We start from the raw sequence: 20,755 nt of genomic DNA, 5'->3' as shown, positions 1-20,755 counted from the left end.
ATAGGCGCACGGTTCGACTGCCCCAAACACGACATGTCCGACGCCGCTGCCCCGGCTTTCACCTCCGACACTCAGCACCTGAGCAAGATTCCTTGGTGATCTCTGCCGTCATATCCATCTTCTCGAAACCACACAGCCCTTTGTCGTTATCATCATCGTCGCCGTTGTGGCCGTTGTTATCGTCGTCGACCTCCTGCTCATCCACATCCTCATCCTCATCCCCATCCTCATCCTCCTTCCTCTGCCGCCATGGGTTCCCTAGGACACAGCGTCCCCCCTTTCCCCGTCTTGGAAGACACCCGCCCGGACGACAGGTCCCTCCCGGCCTTCATGGTGTCCACCACCCGGGGCTTCCTCCCTCGCATGGACCCGATCGAGACCCTGCCGCCCGACTTTGACGCCCTCGAGTCCATCCTCCAGCGGATGCCCGTCAAGACGCTGTCGGGCGAGCCCGGCCTGCTGGCCCAAGGCAAGCTGGGCGAGACCGTCGACCGGGAGCTGCCCGACTTGACCGACGCCATCGACAAGTACAAGGACGACCTGCCCCTGATGAACGCCCTGTACCGCGACTACTCCTTCCTGGCCTCCGCCTACCTGCTCGAGCCCTGCCACGAGCGCTTCGTCAGGGGAGAGGGCTACGGCCTGGCGCGCGACGTGCTGCCCGCCAACATTGCGCGGCCCATCGCCAAGTGTGCTGCTCTGTATGCATCTCTCTCCCTCCCTCCTTCTCTTTTCATCCCTTCTCCTTCATTTCCCCCCTTCCCTCTCCTACCTTTCTAAGTCTTACCCCCCCTTTCATTCTACTCATCAACCCACCCACCCGTCCTCCATGTCCTTACCTCTGGAGCTATACCCGAACAACATCTAACCTTCTTCCCCCGACTAAGCTGCAACTTCAAACCGTTCATGGAATACGCCGGCTCCTACGCTCTCTTCAACTACCGTCTCGTCGACCCTTCCAAGGGTCTCGCCTCCGACAACCTCCGCCTGATCCGCGCCTTCGAGCACGGCCTGGACCCTTCCTCTTCCGAGGCCGGCTTCGTGCTCGTCCACATCGAGATGGTCAAGCACTCGGGCCCGCTGGTCGCCGGCGCCGTCGCCTGCATCGACGCTTGCTCCTCCCCGTCCTCCTCCTCCTCCGCCCCCTCCTCATCCCACCGCCGCTCCAGGGCGGAGCTCAACGAGGGGCTGCGCACCGTCCTAGCCGCGCTGCGCCGGGTCAACGCCACCATGGAGACCATGTGGTCGCGCTCGCGCCCGGCCGACTACACCTCGTTCCGCACCTTCATCTTCGGCATCGCCTCGCAGTCCATGTTCCCCCGCGGCGTCCTCTACGAGGGTGTCGAGCTGTCCGACGACGACGGCGATTACTACTACAAGGACGGCGGGGAGGAGCAGCAGCAGCAGCAGCAGGACGGCCGGCGGGAGGGGGGCCGGCGCGTCGCCTTCCGCGGGGAGAGCGGCGCCAACGACTCCATGATCCCGCTCGTCGACAACCTGCTGTCCATTCCCATGCCCGACACCCCGCTGACCGAGATCCTCCGGGACTTCCGGTCCTACCGCCCCGGCGAGCACCGCCGCTTCCTCGAGTGGGTCGCCCGGGCCGCCGAGGAGGGCGGGCTCAAGGCGTGGGCCCTGGGGCTGGATGGCGGAGAGGAGGCTGAAGGGGAGGTGGAGGACGAGAAGAGGGAGACGCGGGCGCTGTGGATCCAGGTGCTCAACCAGGTGCGGGATTTCCGGTGGCGGCACTGGTGCTTCGCGAGGGAGTACATCATCAAGAGGACGAGCCACCCGACCGCGACGGGGGGCAGCCCCATCGTCACCTGGCTGCCGAACCAGCTGGCCGCCGTCATGGACGAGATGGTGAGGTTGTATGAGCAGGTGGGTGGCGCGGGACTGGGTGCCGAGGTCGAAGACATCATGGAACTGGTCGGCAGGCAGCGCGAAACGTTGCGCAAGGAGGTGCGCAAGTTTTGCGAGGAGCGCGGCGTTAAGGAGTTTGTCCCTGCGTAGAGAAGGAAAGAAAAAAAAGATGAAAAAGGGACAAGAAGATGAAAAAAGACAATAGTTATCACCAGCCTTCGTTCAACCCCTTGACCGGCTTCTGCCATGCCATGCGCCCCCTAGCTTGAGAGTATTGTGGCACGGTACCTCCCCCGTAGGCCTCCTAGATGAATCTCATCAATTCAACCATCCCAAAACGCCACGTAAAATGCATGCAATCGATGGCAAACGGTGTGTACACTTCTTTGAGGAGATTTTTTTTTTTTCCCGCGCATATCACAGCCTCAAACCCACAAACCCCACCCCCCACAACATGCCTATCCCAACCACCAATCCCCATCCCGCCGTGGCCCTTGCCTCTCCGGCACTACCGCTCTGCCCGGGCAGCTCCTTGGCCACGCTCGCCCCCGTAGCGCCCGCGCCCTCCCGGAAGCAGCTCGCCGTGCCGCACTCGTATCCGGACGGGCAGCACCCAGCGTCGGGGCCGGCGTCGCGCCCGCACAGGAACCACCCGGCCGCACAGCCGTCCGCGGCGGTAGTAGCAGTAGTAGCAGTAGTAGCAGTAGCAGCAGCAGCAGCAGCAGCAGCAGCATCGTCAGCGGGGACTACGACGGTGACGCCGTTACCGTCCACGACGGTGGTCATCTCGCTCTGCTGCGGTGGCGGGGGGCACGAGGTGACCGCGCACTCGCGCCCCGTCTGGCAGCACCCGCCCCCGGCCCGGGCGAGGCAGGGGTAGAAGCCGGTGGGGCAGTACGCGCCGGTGCCCGTCGTCCGCGTGCTCGAGCCGGACGGCTGCGGGGACGAGGTCGGGCGGAAGGGGGCGCCGGCCCCGCCTCCGCTCCGGGCGGACGAGGCGGTCGTGGTTTCGATGACGGTGGAGGTCACGGGCGGCCCGGAAGGGGTGACGGTGGTGGTGACCGTCACGAGGATGGTGGAGCGCGTCGGGTCGGAGACGATGCGGGTGGAGGTTGTGGTCAGGGTTGTCGGGGTCGCCGCAGGGGGCGGTGATGACGAGGAGTAACGGACACCTGTTATTTTTTTTAAAAAAAAAAACCCCAAGGGTGGAAAGTCAGTAAGTATTGAGGAGGCAGAACAAAGACAAAGGGGAGAGGGAGATGGGGGAAGGGGAAGGGGGGAAGAGAAATGTGACATACAGCCTACACCCATGCAGACGAATCCCGGGATGCAGCAACCGCCTCCGAGGCTGCTCCCGCAGGCGGTGCTGCCGCCGGCGCAGTCGGAGATGCCGCCATTGCAGGTCGCGCCCGAGGGGCAGCAGCCCACCGGCCCGAGTCCCGTGTCGGGCACCTCGACGCAGGTCTCGTCCTGGCCGCAGCAGCTGTTGGGAAACCCGATCGAGGAGCAGCTGCTCGTCCCGCTCGGGCAGGCCCACTGGCGCTTCTCGAGGAGAGCAAGGGCTGATGCTGCCCGGCGGAAGAGGCTCCACGCCGGCGCTATGCTCTCGTCTTTTTCCGGGGTTTCCGGTTCGGAGAGGAGGGCGAACGGCGGGCGGAGGGAGAGCTCGGCCGATGCGTTGGCCCAGAGACGTCGGGCGTCGTCTGCATCATGCAAGCTGCGCGCCGCTATTGCTGCTGCTGTCGCCGCGTGGGGTCTGCTCGACGCCGGCGCGAAGGTCGTGTGGTCTCCGAAGGCGCAGTACTCGTGGTGGAACTTGGCGCCCCGGTCGGCGGGCATTTTTCGAATCGCCGTCGGTAATACTAAGGGCTGGTGATGCGCATCAGCTCGTGCCTGCTCTCGGGCTTCGATCTGGGCTGCGACGAGGAGCCATAGCGAGAGCGGCAGCGGTCGCATCTCGTTTGGCTACGAATGGGAAGCTTTGCCCGCTTCGGGCGTAATTTTTTGTTGTTTACAGATTATGCTTGCCGACGATCGGGGCAGCCAGCGTCGAGGACAGTGTGTATTTCCCTATTTGTGACCAGAAATCTTTTCAAAGATTTTAAAGAGGAAGGCAGACGCTGGAAATTGTCAATCGAGGTCGAGGTTGCCCGATTGTTGACATTGGTTGCACAGACAATGGATTGGTTGGACAAAAACAAGCGCCAAGACTGCGGTTGTCAAGAAAGGCAGGGGTGACCTCACAACTGTAATCCGTACCTCGCACAATCCATGCATGCGCTGATTACTTGTACGGATTACACATCTTTACTCCGTGAAATGAAGCTTTCTTCCCTACCTTCTTACAGCGCACGTCGGCCGACTGCTTCCAAAACTCAGGTGACGGCGAAAACGGAGTCTCGTATTCTCGTTGCGAGGGACCTCAAATCTCGACAAAAAAAAAAAAAAACCGAAGATGCGAGCGCGGTGCGGATGTGCCAGAGTCATTTCTATCTACGGATTACTCCCGTCCTGTACCGTGCATGCACGCCATAAAGGGTATCCTATCGTACACAACGCCCAAGATCGTACAATATCTACAAACCTTTTTGTTCCACGGGGGTTCCTTCCTTCTACCACAAATCCTCCTTCGCTCCCTTCTCTTCCCCCTGGCCTAACCCGATTCCCAATCCCTCCATCTCCTTGGCCGCCCCCCTGAGGAAGGCCGAGCACAGCAAGCCCACGGCCACGCTCACGTTCAGGCTGTCGACGCCGCTGTCGGGCGCCGACATGTTGGGGATGTTGACCTCGTAGTCGGCCTTCTTCACGACCATGCGGTCCAGGCCCTCGCCCTCGTTGCCGACCAGCAGCACGCATGGGTCGCGCCGCAGCGGGTCCGCTTCCTCGACGTCGCGCAGGTCCACGTGCCGGCGCTGCTTGCGCGCCGGCGCCCCCGCCACCGCCGCGTACACCTCCCAGCCGTTGGCGCGCGACAGGCTGAGGAACTCGGGCAGCGAGCCGACCGAGAAGAGCGGCAGCGACTCGGCCGCCCCCGCCGACGCCTTGAGCGCCACCGGCGTCAGCCCCGCGCTGCCCCGCCGCGTGATGCCCACCGCCGCCGCGCCCAGGAACGAGGCCGTCCGCAGGATGGCCCCCAGGTTGCCCGGGTCCACCACCCGGTCGACCACGAGCACCAGCGGCCGGTGCGACGCCGTCGGCGCCGGCAGGCTCGCCGGCCTCCCGTTGACCGCGACCTCCTCGGCCGACTGGTACCCCAGCTCCACGCCGTACCGCGGGTTGCCTGCGTAGTCGTCCGGGAGCGGGCCCAGCGCCGTCACGGGCGGCTGCGGGAGCGGCGACGCCTCGAGCACGAACCCGTTGTGCGGCCGCGACGACGACATCCGGTTGAGCAGCCGGAGGCCCCGCTCGTCCCCGAGCACCGTCACCGGCACCCCCCTGCGCTCGGCCAGCGTCCGGATCAGCGAGTCGTCCCCGCGCGTCCGCCGGTTGGCGCCCCCGTAGATGTAGAGCTTGTAGAGCTGCCGCCGCGAGCACCGCAGCGCCGCCTCGACGACCGACCTGCCGTACAGAAACTGGGACGCTGCGGTGGTGTAGGTGATGGTGGGAGGGTCCCGGTCCTCCTCCTTCTTGTGCCGCGGGGCGTCTTCTCGTCGGCCCGCGCCTCGGTCTCGTCGGGAGGAGGAGGAGGAGGAGGAAGAGCCTCCGCGTCCAAGAGAGTCGCCGTCTTCCGCTCCCGCCGGCGCCTCTCTCCTCCGCGCGACGTCCCCGCGCGGAGCGTCCCGATTGGGTCCGGCGGACCGTGTTAGCTCGGCGACAAAGTCGGCAACGTCGCCCGTGTCGTCGTCACGCACGCTCCGTCGCTCCATCGCCGATCTGCGCGGGGGTGACCTCAAGTCCGGCCGTGGAACGCTGGTTTCAAAGGGCGAGTCGGACGAGCCGCCGCCGTCCGTCTCCTTCTCCTCCAGCGCTCTCAGCTCGTCGCGCAGCTTCCCCGTCTTCATCTGGTAGACCAGGCTCTTCTTGCCGAACGGCGACTCTGGGTCATAGAAGCGGGCCTGGCGCGACTTTGGCTTGGCTTGGTCCGGATACTCGGTGATGTCCTTCTTGCCCTTGCGGATCTTGAAAGCCGGCCGCTCCTCCGCGAGTCGTTTCCTGGCTTCCTGTCGCTCAGCGTAGGTCATACGCTTGGTCCCCGCGGCCAGCTCGCTGAGCTTCTCGGGCCGGGGCCCCTGTGGCCTCGCCTGCTCAGACCGCACCAGGCCTTTGTTGATGGCTGAGAGTGAGGCATGTCTGGTGGTGGTAAGTGCGGTGTAAGGGAGCCGTAGAACTGGATTGCCCAAGAGGGAAGGCCTCGCCGCTCGGTGGGCCAGGGACGACAGGCTCATGGCGCCTGTCGTGCAGTAAAGCTGACAGAGAGTAGTGCGTACAGTGCCTCAAACTCGGAACCGACGAGATGTTTCTGACGATGATTATCTGTTGTAAAAAAAAAAAAAGTTGAACCTTCGAAGTGGCGAGTAATCCTCTAGAGAAGAAGGGAAAATAATCTCCAATTGAGATTCGAAATTATTAAAACAGTCTTAATTGAAATGGAGAAGCACAATATTCGAATCCGTACACCCGAGGCTGCCGATGAAGGCAGCGGACGGAGAGCAAAAGCAGTGTATGTGAAATGTAGGTACGAAGCAGGTAGTTGCGAGAAGCCTGCGCTCAACTCGATGGGGCTGTTTTCAACCCCTGTCACCAAAAAGTTCACAGTGGTCCAGACAACTGAGCTGCATTCTCCACTTTAGGTAGTTATCCCCTTTCGCCCAATAGGAGGCCCTCCCGACACAGTTTTTAGCACGGTTTAGTGTGCCGAGTGTAATCCGTAATCCGTACACAGTAATACCCGGTGGTTAGTACTGACTAATTAGTTTAGTACTACCACCTGTCTCCCAACAGGTGGGGCCAAAACCCCCGGACATGCCAATATTGCCGGACAGGTACGCGTCCAAATATGTGTCCAATTTTACTAGTCAACTCCCTATATTCGAAGACACAACCACTGCCACAAGCCTAATTTAACCACTTTCCTATATACGATACCTCTGACCGACCATATCTAGGAACCAGCTAGTATATAGGCCGCCAAATGGCTCCTTACTGCTCGAACGCGCCACCGAACCAGCCGCTTACCCTATAGAAACGAACCTAGTATACGGTATACGGCTTAACTATTTAAGACTAGAAAGACCTAGGTTAGCCGGTACTTGAAGTCTTTAAAGGATACTAGTCTTCTAGCCACTAGTAGTAACGCGATTAAAAGACCTTGGTCGCTTCGAAATAATAAAGATTCTACCCTCAAAGGATACGTATACTAGCTTATCGAATCTGGTTCTCTTGTTACCAAAGATCTTCTTAAAGATATTACTAACTGTTTATAGGCACGTTATAATCCTCCTTGCCCTCCTGTTAGTAAGTATTAGTAGTTATATTAGAAGTAGGATTATCTATAGTTTTAGCTGATATTCTTTAAATTAGTCAAAGTAAACCGATTCTTAGCTAAGTAGTAGGTAGAAGATCTAGAGGTATTCTTTAATAAATTTAAAGATATTATCAAAATATATAAGATTATTATATCTAGCTATTAGAATGTAGATAAGACTAGATATATACTTATAATATTAAATAGGCGGTTTAAGATCTTAATAGTTAAAATAGATAAGAAGAAAAAGGTTAGTTCCCTCCCTTAGATATTAATATAGAATGCTTATTATAGTAATTTCTTAGCTAGAGATTCTAGATCTTTATAACTAAGAGTTAATAAGCCTAATTAGTGTTAGAAATATAGTTAGTAATACTATTCTAGTATTTTATATCTTTAAATAATAGCTATTAGAAGATTAGGATATTAAAGGTCTTAATAATAAGATATAATTCTATAAGTTAGATATAGTATTTAATAACTCTAAGATAATGATAGATTAGATATATTATTTTAATAAATACTCCTTTACTATCTATATTAAGTTCTAATAATATAATATAAACTTTAAGGAATGGTTTAGTTATAACTATTATAACTATAATTCTACTCTTAGTATATACTTTATTAACCTAGATAATATTATTCCTAAAGATTTAGTCTAGATATCTATACTATTAGAAGAATATATATATCGGCTACTTATCTTAGATAACTTTATAGGATATTATAACCTTGAACTTTATAAATACTATCTCTTATTTAATATTCTTATTATTTTCCTCCCTCCTTATCCGATATATTTTATCTAGTTAATAGATATAGGGGTCTTTTACTATCTTAAGAAAGTATATTAATGATATCTCTAATAGGTAGTTTAAAACGGTAATCTTATATTTATATAGATAGACTTTATCAAAGGATTCTAGGAAATCTAGGAGGCTAGTTTTAGATATTAAAATATTATAGTAGGATTTGAAAAGACTAATCTTTTTCTATTAAACTAACATATTATAATAGATTAGATCAAGGAGAAAGTATTATCTAGTATAGCTATTAGATATCCTATAATAATTCCTAATAATAAGCGATAAATATATATAAAAAAAGGTATTAATTATATCTAAAAGTAATATCTTAAGCTTTTTAGTTTACTAATATAAGAACATTTTTAGGATATTATATTAATAGTTAATAAAGGTTAGCTAATATATAAATATCTTAAGAACTTTATAAAGGATAAGAGAGCCTATCTAATTATACTATCTACTAAGAAAATATAAGGCTAACTTATTAAGCTAATAGGAGAGGTTATAATAAGTATAACTATTTAGTATATTTATTAGGTTTAAGAGATCTAGGCTTAGAAGAATACTAAAGCTATTCGAGATACTAGCTAAAAAGCTACCTATATTACTATCAAGTAGATTAAATAGGATTATAAGGAGGAATATAAAGTCTAGAAAAAGCGCCCTAAAAATAAGATTCCTAGTACTAATAGGTATTACCTTTATATAATAACCTTTACTAAATTCCTAGAAAAGACTAATAAGAACGACTATCTTCCTCTTAATAATAACTACCCTCTTTAGGTTCTATTAAAGGAGCGTTAGCCACTAGTATTTTTCGACTTAGGAGATAGAAAGGAAGTCCTAATCCCTTAGTTAGTAAAGAAGCTATTATTAGAAGTTAAACTCCTATCCCCTAAGTGTCCTAGGATATAGATTAGTAGTATGTCTATAATATTAATTAATAATAGTGACAATAATAAATTTGACTTTATAGATAGTAAAGATAAGTAAGAGGAGGATACTAAGTTATTATCTCTATCTAGGGCTAAGAAGGAGTTACTATATATAGCTATTATTAAGGATATTAGGAGATTTAAGAAGTGATATACCTATAAGTTAGTAGTAGCTATACTAGGGATAGTAATACTAGGGATAGTAATACTAGGGATAGTAATACTAGGGATAGAAGATAATAACTATTACTAGGAGGCTAAAAGAGAAGGTATTACTATGATTAAGAGCGATAGAGATAAGGAGTATAATATAGAGGGAGAGGGAGATAAAGGCAAGTTATATAATTAATTGTTTAACTAATTATAACTAGATAGAATTAAATTTTACTACGTTTTTAAGCTTTTTAGAACCTAGTTTATAATTAGACTATTTATAGCTATTTAAGGCTACTGTTGCGAGGGTAATTAAACTTGATGGCACCTTTTGTATAGATACGAAAGTATAGGAAATTTGGTGGTGATGTGTCCGGTAATATTGGCATATCCGGGGGTTTTGGCCCCACCTGTCGGGAGACAGGTGGTAGTACTGAACTAATTAGTCAGCACTAACCACCAGGTACATACCTAGCAGCTGGAAATCTACGAGGAAGTTTACCTCGCTAATAAACGCGTGCCCGATTGCAGTCGCGTCTCCAGTGAGAGGCCCTGACGACGATATTGCTGTGCCGATGCTGTACGGCACACCACTACATGCGCAATACTCTGTTCGCGAGCACTCGGTATGTATATAATCCGATAAATTCGACTCTTAGAGGAATCTGCCGTTGATTCTTTATCCTGCTCAAAGAACCAACCGGCCAAGCTGTCCTCGGCGCCGCTCTCGAGCGACAACCGACTCGACCGAATGAACTTATGGAAAAGGCCGATGGCATGTCAGACTCCGACGATGAGCTGTTTGTCGACCAAGGAGATATGGAACGAGCACCATTCACCTTTCAATCCGACCTGAGCGACGACGAGGATGGGCCCGATCCCTTGGCCCTGAGTGGCGTGGGCACCCCGTCCGCGGACGGAAACGAGCCTGCGCCGGTCGCGACAGACGGGAAGATAAACGGCTCTGCGGAAGATGTATCCGGGGGGCCGCTGCGGAAAGGCCCTAGGCTGGTCCATATCGAGGTGCAACTGCCATGGCTATCGCCGGCACAACGAGCGGGTTACGACAAGGTCAGGGTAGAAGACTACCATCCTGGAGAGGACGAGCCGAGAACTCGTGGGAGACGAAGGGTAAGTTATGATGCTCGTGCGCGATCCTGGTTTTCTCTCGTGCTTTGGCTCTGGACTTGCAAAACGCTAGGGTTGAGAGGGTAGCATGCGAGTAGAGCCAGGAACCAACGTTCCGTCGCGCGGATGCCGTGGCTCTCAAAAGAGTGGTGCATGGTGCGGCCTTGAGAAGTCTCAAGCCGAGAGAGTGGTTCTGTTCGTGCCTGCCCGACGACTACTTTCTTCCCATCTACCATCACCCAACCTCGACATTGTGCCTTTCCTCGCCCCTCGTCTCTATGGACTCAGCTTTGGAGATTTTCCTGCAAACGCCGGCTTCGTTTCTTCACACAACATCTGCTTTAGCCTTGATACGCAATCGCCATCAACCAGCTACAATACAAGGGCTCATCGAGAACATTACTCGAATCGGCTTGCGCTGTTCTTGGTTGACGCATCTGCTATATTTTATCACCTTCATTCCTTAGTCACATCATTTTCCCTCTCACTCTACCGTCCTCATTTGCGGCGATCGACAGCCTTTTCTCATCCTCTCTAGGATTATGACCGGTTGTCAAGATGGTAAGAATGAGGGAGGGCTCTGGAGCGTGTGCATGTTGCGTTCGGCTGCTGCAGCTGTTGATTAAGGGCGCTGTGCTCCGTTTCTTCGCGGTCGAAACGACAACTGGGGTTGTATTGGGCGACAATGGAGGAAGAAGAAGATGATGATGAACCTTGGCGGTGCTCCCTGACCCGACCTTTTCACCAATCTCCCAAACATGAATTTTTTTTTTTCAAATCTCCGTTATTTTCTCAGACTTGTCCTTCCTGAAGGCCGCTCACAAAAATACGCAACTCAGTGCCTATGCTGACACTCCGACCAGGACGAAGAAGATGACTATATTATGCAGTTCGGCACCAAGAAGAGGAAGCGGGATGCGGACTACACAAGCTCTGACGAAGCCGACGACGACTCTGCAGAGGACGACGAGCTTGAAAACCTTCGCGGCACACGCCGTAGACGAGGCCTGATTGATGACTACCTGGAGATTGGAAATGGCCGGCGTAGCACCAGGGCGAGCACGCGCGCCAGCTCGCATCTCGTTTCTAGCGAGGGCGAACACGGAGCAGAGACAGGACGGGGCAGGCGCCTTCGGCCCAGAGCCAGCCTTGCTCTCAATCAGGGCTTCCAGTACGACGACAGAGATGAGCTCCAGGACTCGGACGGAGAGACGAACGATCCCACGTTTGCCTTTGTGCAATCTGATATCGTCAAGACGAGGCGAAGGCGCCTGAGGAAGGGAACCGCGACAGTGCGACGGTCAGCACCGGTCTCGTCGCTGGGCGGAGATTCGGATATCGAGTTTGAGCCTCGTCGTCGCTCATCGCGCGCCAACAGGAATACCAGAGCCATGGCCGACAACTTCCTCGAGGATGACGACATCTTCTACGTCGAAGAAGATAGGGGCCCCGCTACGCCCAAAGTCGTCGGCATGCGTGAGGTTTTTCAGGCGGCCTCTTATGACTTTAAGGAAGCTCATCAGACCGTGTGCGATTCTTGCGGCCTTGACGAGAGGAAGGGGCCTCTGATCGGCTGCCAGGGTTGTTCTAACTCGTACCACAAGGCATGCCTTGGCGTCCGCAGTGTTCGAGAACACCGTGTCACAAAGGTCGCAGAGGAGTCTTTCGTCTTGCAGTGCCGGTTCTGCGTCGGCATTTACAAGCAGAAGGATCCCCGGGCTCCCAGGCACGACGTCTGCCAAGCGTGCTACGGAAAGAATCCGTCTTGCGTGCCTTTTTCGGAAAAGAAAACGCCCAAACAGGAGGAAGCACTGCGCATTGAGAACGGCGGTGTGGACCCGATCACCCCCGTTGACCCGAAACTTGTCAACAACCCCGAGAATGTCTTCTTTCGCTGCGGCCGCTGCCGCCGTGCGTGGCATTACGAACACCTCCCGCATCCGAACAAGTCCCGGGATCCCGTCTTCGACGATCCCTTGAACCTGCGCAAGCATCGTCTCCAGGAGTACCAAATCACCTGGATGTGCAAGGCCTGCCAGGACACGGAGGAGGAAAAAGTCGACAAGCTGGTGGCATGGCGCCCGCGCGAACCCAGGCTGTACAAAAAGGACCAGCCGATAACCGAATACAACGAGGAACATCTGGAGTATCTGGTCAAGTGGGAGAATAAATCGTACAACCACTGCGTCTGGATGCCCGGAGCCTGGGTCCACGGCGTTGTCAGCGCAATCATGAGGCAGGCTTTCATCAAGCGCACGTTTGGGAACGATTCAGACGAGGCTGTTGATGGCGAAAGGCAGCACGTCGACTCGCTCCTTCGGTGGACCGAGAAGGAGGCGATACATGACTCCTGGATCACCCCCGACATCATCCTCGATGTGCATTACGCCCCGAGGACGCGCGAGGCCGAGAAGAAGTACAGGGCCAAGTCCGTCAAAGATAAGTTTGAAGACGACCTGAGCCGGATTCACCACGTCATCAAGATCTATGTCAAATTCGAGGGCCTGGGGTATGATGACGCCGTCTGGGACACCCCGCCGGCTCCCGACACGGGCCCGATCTACGACGCCTTCTGCGAGGCCTATCGCGAGTTCCTCAACGGTAGGCACTTTCAGTCGGAGCCGTGGAAGAACATGGTGGCACGGATCGACGAGTTCCGCCGGCGTGACTTTTGCGCCGACATCGAGGTCAAGCAGCAACCAAAAGGGCTGCAGCGGGGCAAGCTTATGCAGTATCAGCTTGACGGCCTCAACTGGATGCTCTATAACTTTCGTGAGGAGCGCAGCGTCATCCTCGCTGACGAGATGGGCCTTGGCAAGACCGTCCAGGTCGTCGCCCTCCTCTCCAGCTTCATCCAGGATAACCCGAGAGTATGGCCATTCTTGATCGTCGTCCCCAACGCGACATGCGCAAACTGGCGTCGGGAGATCAAGAAGTGGGCTCCCGACCTCAGGGTCGTGGCCTACTATGGCGGGAGAGTCTCCCAGAAGCTCGCCCTGGACTATGAGCTCTTTCCGAACGGGCCGCGGGAAATGAAGGCGCACGTTGTCATCATGTCTTACGAATCGGCCAAGGACAATGAGACGCGCTCTCGTTTCGGCAACACGAAGTGGGCGGGCTTGGTCGTCGACGAGGCCCAAGCTCTCAAGAACGACGAGAACACGTTATACAGAGCCCTCCAGGCCCTGCGCATCCCGTTCAAGTTGCTGCTTACCGGGACGCCTTTGCAAAACAACAAGCGCGAGCTGTTCAACCTCCTGCAGTTCATCGACCCGTCCTTCCGGGCCGAGGAGCTTGACCAGCAATTCGCTCAGATCACGTCGGAGAACCTTCCCGAGTTGCACAGTCTGATCCGGCCTTATTTCCTTCGCCGGACAAAGGCCGAGGTCCTCACCTTCCTTCCTCCGATGGCGCAGATCATCCTCCCGGTGAGCATGACCGTCTTGCAGGAGCGCCTGTGCAAGTCGATCATGCAACGAAACCCGGAGCTCATCCGGTCCGTCTTCGTCCAGGGCAAACTCAAGGCCAACGAGAGGGCCGGTCTGAGTAACATCCTCATGCAGCTGCGCAAGTGCCTGTGCCACCCGTTCATCTATAGCCAGGCCATCGAGGACCGGGGCGCGCCCCCGGAGGTGGCGCGCCGTAATCTGATCGAAGCCTCGTCCAAGCTTATGCTGCTCGAGATTATGCTGCCGAAGCTGAAGGAGCGCGGTCACCGAGTGCTCCTGTTCAGTCAGTTCTTGGACCAGCTCACAATCTTGGAGGACTTCCTGGCTGGCTTGGGCCTCCGGCATGAGCGTCTCGACGGCCGTCAGTCGAGTATGGAGAAGCAGAAAAAGATCGACGCCTTTAACGCGCCCGACTCGGACATCTTCGCCATGCTGCTCTCCACGCGAGCAGGCGGAGTGGGTATCAACCTGGCTACCGCGGACACGGTGATCATCTTGGACCCTGACTGGAACCCGCACCAAGATATCCAGGCGCTGTCGCGCGCTCACCGCATCGGGCAGCGCAAGAAGGTGCTCTGCTTCCAGCTGATGACGGTGGGCTCGGCCGAGGAGAAGATTCTCCAGATTGGTAGGAAGAAGCTCGCTTTGGACCATCTCCTCATTGAAACCATGGACAATGAGGAGGATGCTCCGAACGACGTTGAGTCGGTTCTCAAGCACGGCGCGGCCGCCCTATTTGGCGAGGGTAAGAAGAAAGAAACCATCACCTACGACTCGGCCGCCGTCGATAAGCTCCTGGACCGCTCCATGATCGAGGAGACCAAGACCGGAGACGACAAGTCGGCGGAATCTGCCTTTGCCTTTGCCCGCATCTGGGCCAACGACGAGGGCACGCTTGCAGAGGAGCTGCAGGAGGAGACCGAGCAGACTATCAACATGAGCGTCTGGGACCAGATCTTACAGCAGCGCGCGGAGGAGGCTCGGCGTGAGGCGGAGCGCAACATGGAGAAGCTCGGCCGGGGCGGCCGTCGCCGCGGAGTAGGTGGTTTTGCAGTCGTTGTCGAGAGGCCTCGGCTAACCAGTGCAGGCTGCCAACTATACGGGCCCCCGATTCGAGTTCGACGAGGCTCAGGAAGCTGCCGCAGCTGCAGAGAGCGATCGGGGCTCCGTCGACGGCGATTTTGTCGGCAGCGATAAGAGCGAGCCCGAGTCCAGCGACGAGGACACTGTGCGGTCGGGTGAGTCTAGCAGAACTAACATGCGGAACCCAGGCAGACAAGGTACGAGAAAAAAGTCTCCTTCTAAGGCTACCGCGCGGAGTGCCAGTCGCACTCCGGTCACGCCCAGGGCCAAGCCCCGCAAGTCAATAGCACCGAAGACCAACAGCTCACGAAAGGCCAAGCAGACTCCGAATCACTCGACGCCCGGGCCGCGATCAAGAAGATCCGCGACTCCCGCTACTCCCGCGAGTACTCCCGCGAACCCCGGAACCCCAAAGTCAAGGGGCCAGAAGCCACAACCACTGCGGTCCTCCGGCCGCCGCCAGCCGAAGACACCGACGACAACAACAAGGCCATCACCCAGCAACCCTCCGGCAAAAGGGGTCGGCCGCGCAAACACGCAGAGCCGGCGGACCAACACCAAGCTACCACTGCCCCCGCTCGAGCTGGTGCCGCAGGACCAGGGGCAGGAACAGGAACAGCATCAGCAGGAACACTGGCAGGACATCCAGTCCCCAGCAGACGCAACCCAAGCCAGAACAAGCTCGCCCGAAAAACCCTGCCAGGTGAAGGCATCGCCTGGACCGTCGACGATGTGATGGTCGACCCAGGCAGGCGCTCATCAGTTCCTCCTCCCAGACGAACCATCCAAAGTACTACCCCCATCCCTGTCCCCAAGATCCCCTCCTACACTCCTACCGCAACTTCTGTTGCTTCCCCTCTTTTTTCGAATCCAGCAGCAGCACCGGCAGCGGGTCCAGTCCACAGCATACCGCCGCCGCCGCCACCTGCACCAGCACCTGCACCAGCAGGGTCCTCCCCTATCGCGCCGGTTGAAGCCCAGACGCAGTTCCAGGCCTGCTTTGTGTGCCGGTACTCGCACCCGACGACGTGGGAGTGCCCGGAGATGCGGTCAGAGGTGCATCTGCGGTTGCTCCTGGACCAGCTCAAGAGCGTGCCGGGACCAGACGCGGGCGCGGGCGCGGACACGGCGGCAACGGCGGCGCTCGTGGCCCAGCAGAGGAGGGCGTTCGTGTTGGAAAAGCTGAGGCGGATCAAGGCAGAGCAGGTGGCTGCTGCTAGTAGTGGTGGTGGTCATTGATCGTTAAGGGGTGTGAGATAGAGGAGGAACAAGGTGGGAGTCAAGGCTGGGTTGAGTGGGCGGATGTGGTGGAGGCCGTAAATGGTTTACGGTGACATGCGGAAGGCGTTGACTTTCTTTTTTTTTAAAAAAAAAAATATGAAGAAAAGGAAGTGTTTAGGGAGGAGTTTCGGGAAACGGGAGAGCAGATTTCCTCTTTGTGCATCAACGGGCGCCGGGATACCATTCTGCTCCACGGGGAAAGGGGGCATATTGATTTTTTCTTTTCATTTCGTTTTCAGTTTTTTCTTCCCTCTGAGCATAACCAGCTGGCGCATCACGGAAGACATACGTATATTGATTTTTAGAAGGCATCCCATCCGGGTTAGGCATGGCAATGGTTTGGGTCTGTGGATAGCGTTGCATCAGGGATGAACGACATCCCGCGCGGAAGTCGGGAAATGGATGCGAGTTGCGTCTTTGGTTCCATCAATCTATAGTATTTCTCTTGCTTTCTGCTCTCTTCTTTTCACCGATCGATACCCATGGCGAGGCAGTTCCGTGGAGAGAGAGAGAGAGAGAGAGAGAGAGAGAGAGAGAGAGAGAGAGAGAGAGAGAGAGAGGGAGAGAGATAGCGCGGGAGAGAGACGGGCGTTTGCGTTTGGCGGTAACAAGCTGCGGGTCGGAGTCAGGAATGTCAACAACAGGCCGGAAACGACGTGGTCATGAGCGTGCCGCATTTTTTGAAAGGACATACGACAAACACCGAGCTGTGCTCTGATCCTTAAAGACCTGGAAGAGGAGGAGGGGAGAGAAATGTACGGTACATGGAGTTGCATGGGCGGCTTACTTGCATATAGAGCGTGTCAGCTTGATTCCGACTTATGCTCATTCCTGGTCCTTGATTCAGTCATTCGGGAACTCCATACCGGCAATGCACGTACATACATGTACGGAGAGTATGTGCGTATGGTATGGTCTCTCTCTCTCTTCACTCCCGCTTACCACAACTACACAGTAACGCTGAAGCCGAAACCCCTAGTCCTGGACCCCTGCAGGGACTGGGCTCTCTGCCAGGCTTGTGTCCCCGCGTCATTGTGTCCCCTTTCTTCTCCCTTTTCCTTTTTATATTTTTTCTCTTTTTCTTGTCCTTTCTCTCCCCCACCTCAGTCTAGCCTTTCTGCTTCAACGTCTCCTTCAGGTCGCACGTACCCGCTCCACGTCTTGTCTAGCCGCTGTTTGTCACGTGGAGAGAAGCGGTGATTTTGATACAAGGATACAAGGTAGAGCTGGTGGTTTGTTTATTTATTTATTTATTTATTTCTTTGGATGCAGGTATCCGGAGCAGGACGCAGGGAACCTTATTTGAGCCTTTGGTGGGCGTTTGCAATCGCTTTCTGCCGATTTGAGGAAGCAGGTTTGGACTGCCGTGATGCTAGCCATGGAGGTTTCCGAGTGGAAGAGGGGACAAAGTGCTGGACAACAGGATCGGGCCTGGTATGGCAAAGAAGGGGAAGGATGCAGTGGCCGGCTTGCTTGGACGGCGTGTTGTTGCTGGCTTAAAGGGGGGGGTCAACCTGCGCAGTCAGCAGGACGACAGGGAGACTGAACGAGCGACGCGGCCATATCACAACCTTCCCTTCGTTCTTTTGCTGCTGAGGTCTCGGCGTCGCGGGCTCGCCTTAGATACCGTCACTCCGTCATCGTCGTCTCCGTGTCGGGCTTCCACCACCGCAACAAGTCAGCCCTGCCCCCTGGGCGGCAGAAAGACGAGGCAACCGACCGTAGGCCCTGTCCTGCTGTCGTGACACCCTGTGTGACGCCCTGCCGCCGCCGGCTGCTCCAGTCAAGAGCGGCCAAACGGTTCCGCAACACCTCCTTTCTCGGCCTACACGCTGCCTGTCCTCCTCTTGTTTTCCCAATCCGCTCCCCGCCCCCCCTTTTTGTTACCCTTTCGCCATACCGACCACGTCCCCGGCCATCGCGAGACAGGCGGTCAAGGGACGACAGGCAGGTGCCCGGCGCGGGTTGCTGTCCAGCCTCCTCTTCGCTTGTCAGTCCGTTTGCAGTCGGTCAGGCCTCCCCCGCTCCTGTGGTGTGGCATCGGATTCCTGGCCTTGGTTTGTTTCTCTAGGCGGCCTGCACCGGTCCTGGCTGCTTCTTCTTCTTCTTCTTATTCTTCTTCTTCTTGTTGTTGTTGTTGCTGTTCCGGAGCCTCTCTTATTTTGGGAGTCTTCACCCGGCAGGTTCTCTCCCGACTCGTGTTGCGGTCTTAATTAAGGTCTCGAGAACGATCATATACCTCCTCCACTCTTCTGCGACGAGCCGACTCTACCATGAAGCCGACCAAAGATCTCCAGACGAAACACGATCCCGTGTCTGGCTCGATGTCTTCTTCAGAGATTTCCAGGTCTTCTTGTTACACCATCGAGCCGATCCGCCCCCTTGCCGCGGTGTCCGAGACGTCCAAAATGTGCAAGATGTCTCCAACAATAAGCACTCCTCCCACGGGCGCCATCAGGGGCTGGTCGCCGATGACTCCGTCGTACTCGCCCGCTCGGCGGTTTGCCTCAGAGTCGCCGTCGCCGTCGCGGTGCGCGGTGCTAGGCGCCGGCCGGGGCGCACAGAGAGTGAACGATTACTGCGCCGAACTCAAGACTCTGGTGCTGGACGAGAACAGGATGAGCGGCGGCAGCCACATGGAGAACATTGGCAATGGTATCGACGTCCTAGCCTCGGACGACCCTCCCTCTTCACACCCCGACCTCGCCGACCGCGGGGGCGTTGGCAAGCCGGAAGGCGACGACAGACTGGGAGCCAGCACCAAGATCGGAACGGGTCCTGTCGACGGCGATCAGACTCATGAACGCAGCCCTATGGGGGCCGTCTTCAGACATCTCCCCCGCTTCGGCCAGGCATCGCGTCCCTTGGTGTCGGGCAACTGGCGGGCCAAGAGCGCCGCCGCCGAGGCATCCCGGCCTCAGCTGACGACGATCAACGGGGTACAGCTCTCTCCGGTGACCGCGGGAGGCCAGGCGCAACAACAACAACAACAACAACAACAGCAGCAGCAGCAGCAGCAGCAGCAGCAGCAGCAGCAGCAGCAACAGCAGCACCCTCGGCATCTCTTTCTTGGCACCACGACTCGCAGCCCCTTGACTGCCTCTCCCAACCTGGGCATGGCGACGGGCTTTGGTCAGCCGACCCTGACTTCGCACCCTCCGCCGGCGCCCGTGTCATTGTCGACGCCCGCTTCGATGCGATCCTTTGCGCGCGGCAGCGGTCAGGGGCAGGGACACGGGCAGGGACACCACTCATCTGCGAGCAGCGTCACCGGCACCGGCATCGGCACCCCGAGCAGCAGTTACTCCTCCTCTTCTTCTTCCTCCTCCTCCTCCTCCTACTACCACCACCACCACCACCACCACCACCACCACAACTACCAGCACTCCTCTCCGGGACCGGCGGCGGACGGAAGAGACGCCATGACGACGACCTTTTCCGTGTCCCTCCCGAACGACGCGGTGGGCTACTGCTTCGTGCGGCCCGACGGCCGGCGCACGCGCCTGGTACCCGTCGACATGCTGCCGTATCCGCTGCTGGGCATTCCGGCGCACGAAGCCGCCGGCGGCGAGCGGCTGGTCGCGCTGCCCGTCCCCGCCGGCGTCGGGGCGGACGGGCGATCGAGCAACTGCCAGCCCTTGACGGCCGCTGTAGGTTACCTGTTTTTTTTTTTTTCTTTCTTCTTTCCTTTCCTCTGTGTTTAACGTTCGAGTTTGATCCGGGAGAGAAAAGAAGATGTTGTTCACTGACTCGGTATTGTTCGGTCAGCAGTCTCCCCCTGCCAGAAACAGTGGCGGTGATGCGATCCAGGTGAGCTCCCCCTTGGCTCTCTCTCTCCCCCCCCCCTTTTTTTTTAAGAAAAAAAATAAAAATAAAAATCCAACATACCTCACCTACTTCACCTGTCCCCCCTTGCATCCCCCCCCAGGCAAAACCAACACGGAGATACAAGACGCATCCTCGCCACTCCCTTTCAGTCTCAAGCTCCGATCCCAACTCACCACTACAATCTTTCCAACACCAACACCAACAAGAACAACAACAACAACAACAATAACCATGAGAAGCACCCCAGTCTGACACCATTATTCTCATCATCACTAATCCATCAGACCATAACCCCCGGCACTGCGACGGCGACGACGACGGCGGCGACGTCCGCCAAGAGGATGAAGGTCTACTGCGACAAGTGGGTGCACGAGGGGGTCTGCGCCTTCACCCAGCAGGGGTGCAAGTACAAGCACGAGATGCCCAGCGACAGGGCCACTCAGCACCAGCTCGGCCTGTTCCTGGGGTACCCCGTCTGGTGGAAGCGCCGCCAAGCAGAGCTGGCGCGGGCCCAGTTGCCGGCTTCCGGTCCGATTTCTGTTCCGGGACCGCGTTCGGGGCCGGGTTCGGGGCCGGGGCCAATTCGGGACGGAGAGCGGCCTTGTTCGGCCTCTTCTTCCTTTTCTTCTTCTTCTTCTTCTTCTTCCTCCTCCTCATCATCACAATCATCATCATCATCATCCTCCTCCTCCTCCTCTTCCGCCGCCGCCACCTCTTCTTCTCCCTCGTCGTCTTCTCCTTCACCTGCCGGAGGCGGGGGGC

At 55.6% G+C, this 20,755-nt stretch overlaps 5 protein-coding genes across 5 annotated transcripts in view; 3 read left to right on the top strand and 2 right to left on the bottom strand.

Annotated features, from left to right (window-relative positions):
* Nucleotides 1-249: 249 nt before the first annotated feature.
* Nucleotides 250-2,013, top strand: P884DRAFT_278907 (uncharacterized protein; the record flags this gene model as incomplete). The annotated part of the gene is made up of 2 exons (XM_069443240.1): nucleotides 250-701; nucleotides 888-2,013. The coding sequence occupies 2 exons, from the start codon at nucleotides 250-252 to the stop codon at nucleotides 2,011-2,013; spliced, it is 1,578 nt and encodes a 525-aa protein (XP_069295940.1).
* Nucleotides 2,014-2,280: 267 nt separating this feature from the next.
* P884DRAFT_271077 (uncharacterized protein) lies at nucleotides 2,281-3,702 on the bottom strand (the record flags this gene model as incomplete). The annotated part of the gene is made up of 2 exons (XM_069442405.1): nucleotides 2,281-3,035; nucleotides 3,162-3,702. 2 exons carry the CDS (start codon nucleotides 3,700-3,702, stop codon nucleotides 2,281-2,283), a joined length of 1,296 nt encoding a protein of 431 aa, XP_069295939.1.
* A 643-nt stretch (nucleotides 3,703-4,345) lies between these two features.
* Nucleotides 4,346-6,507, bottom strand: P884DRAFT_227072 (uncharacterized protein). Its single transcript, XM_069439674.1, has one exon. The coding sequence runs from the start codon at nucleotides 6,246-6,248 to the stop codon at nucleotides 4,476-4,478; it is 1,773 nt and encodes a 590-aa protein (XP_069295938.1). The 5' UTR covers nucleotides 6,249-6,507; the 3' UTR covers nucleotides 4,346-4,475.
* Nucleotides 6,508-9,746: 3,239 nt separating this feature from the next.
* On the top strand, nucleotides 9,747-16,166 carry P884DRAFT_41581 (PHD/FYVE-zinc-finger like domain-containing protein). The gene is made up of 5 exons (XM_069445881.1): nucleotides 9,747-9,850; nucleotides 9,919-10,355; nucleotides 11,216-14,839; nucleotides 14,889-15,081; nucleotides 15,204-16,166. Exons 2-5 carry the CDS (start codon nucleotides 9,984-9,986, stop codon nucleotides 16,121-16,123), a joined length of 5,109 nt encoding a protein of 1,702 aa, XP_069295937.1. The 5' UTR covers nucleotides 9,747-9,850; nucleotides 9,919-9,983; the 3' UTR covers nucleotides 16,124-16,166.
* A 2,272-nt stretch (nucleotides 16,167-18,438) lies between these two features.
* P884DRAFT_204868 (uncharacterized protein) overlaps nucleotides 18,439-20,755 on the top strand; it is a gene marked incomplete at both ends in the record, with an annotated part of 3,084 nt that continues 767 nt past the window's right edge. Inside the window, 3 exons of the mRNA XM_069438609.1 lie at nucleotides 18,439-19,815; nucleotides 19,937-19,975; nucleotides 20,233-20,755. The exon at nucleotides 20,233-20,755 is cut by the window's right edge and continues 342 nt beyond it. Coding sequence (XP_069295936.1) covers nucleotides 18,439-19,815; nucleotides 19,937-19,975; nucleotides 20,233-20,755 — 1,939 coding nt within the window. The remainder of the gene's footprint in view (nucleotides 19,816-19,936; nucleotides 19,976-20,232) is intronic.

Source organism: Thermothelomyces heterothallicus (assembly GCF_042370625.1).
Source record: "Thermothelomyces heterothallicus CBS 202.75 unplaced genomic scaffold P884_scaffold_18, whole genome shotgun sequence".
In the NCBI taxonomy this organism is placed as follows: Eukaryota; Fungi; Ascomycota; class Sordariomycetes; order Sordariales; family Chaetomiaceae; genus Thermothelomyces; species Thermothelomyces heterothallicus.
This window is presented reverse-complemented; position numbering and strand designations above follow the sequence as displayed.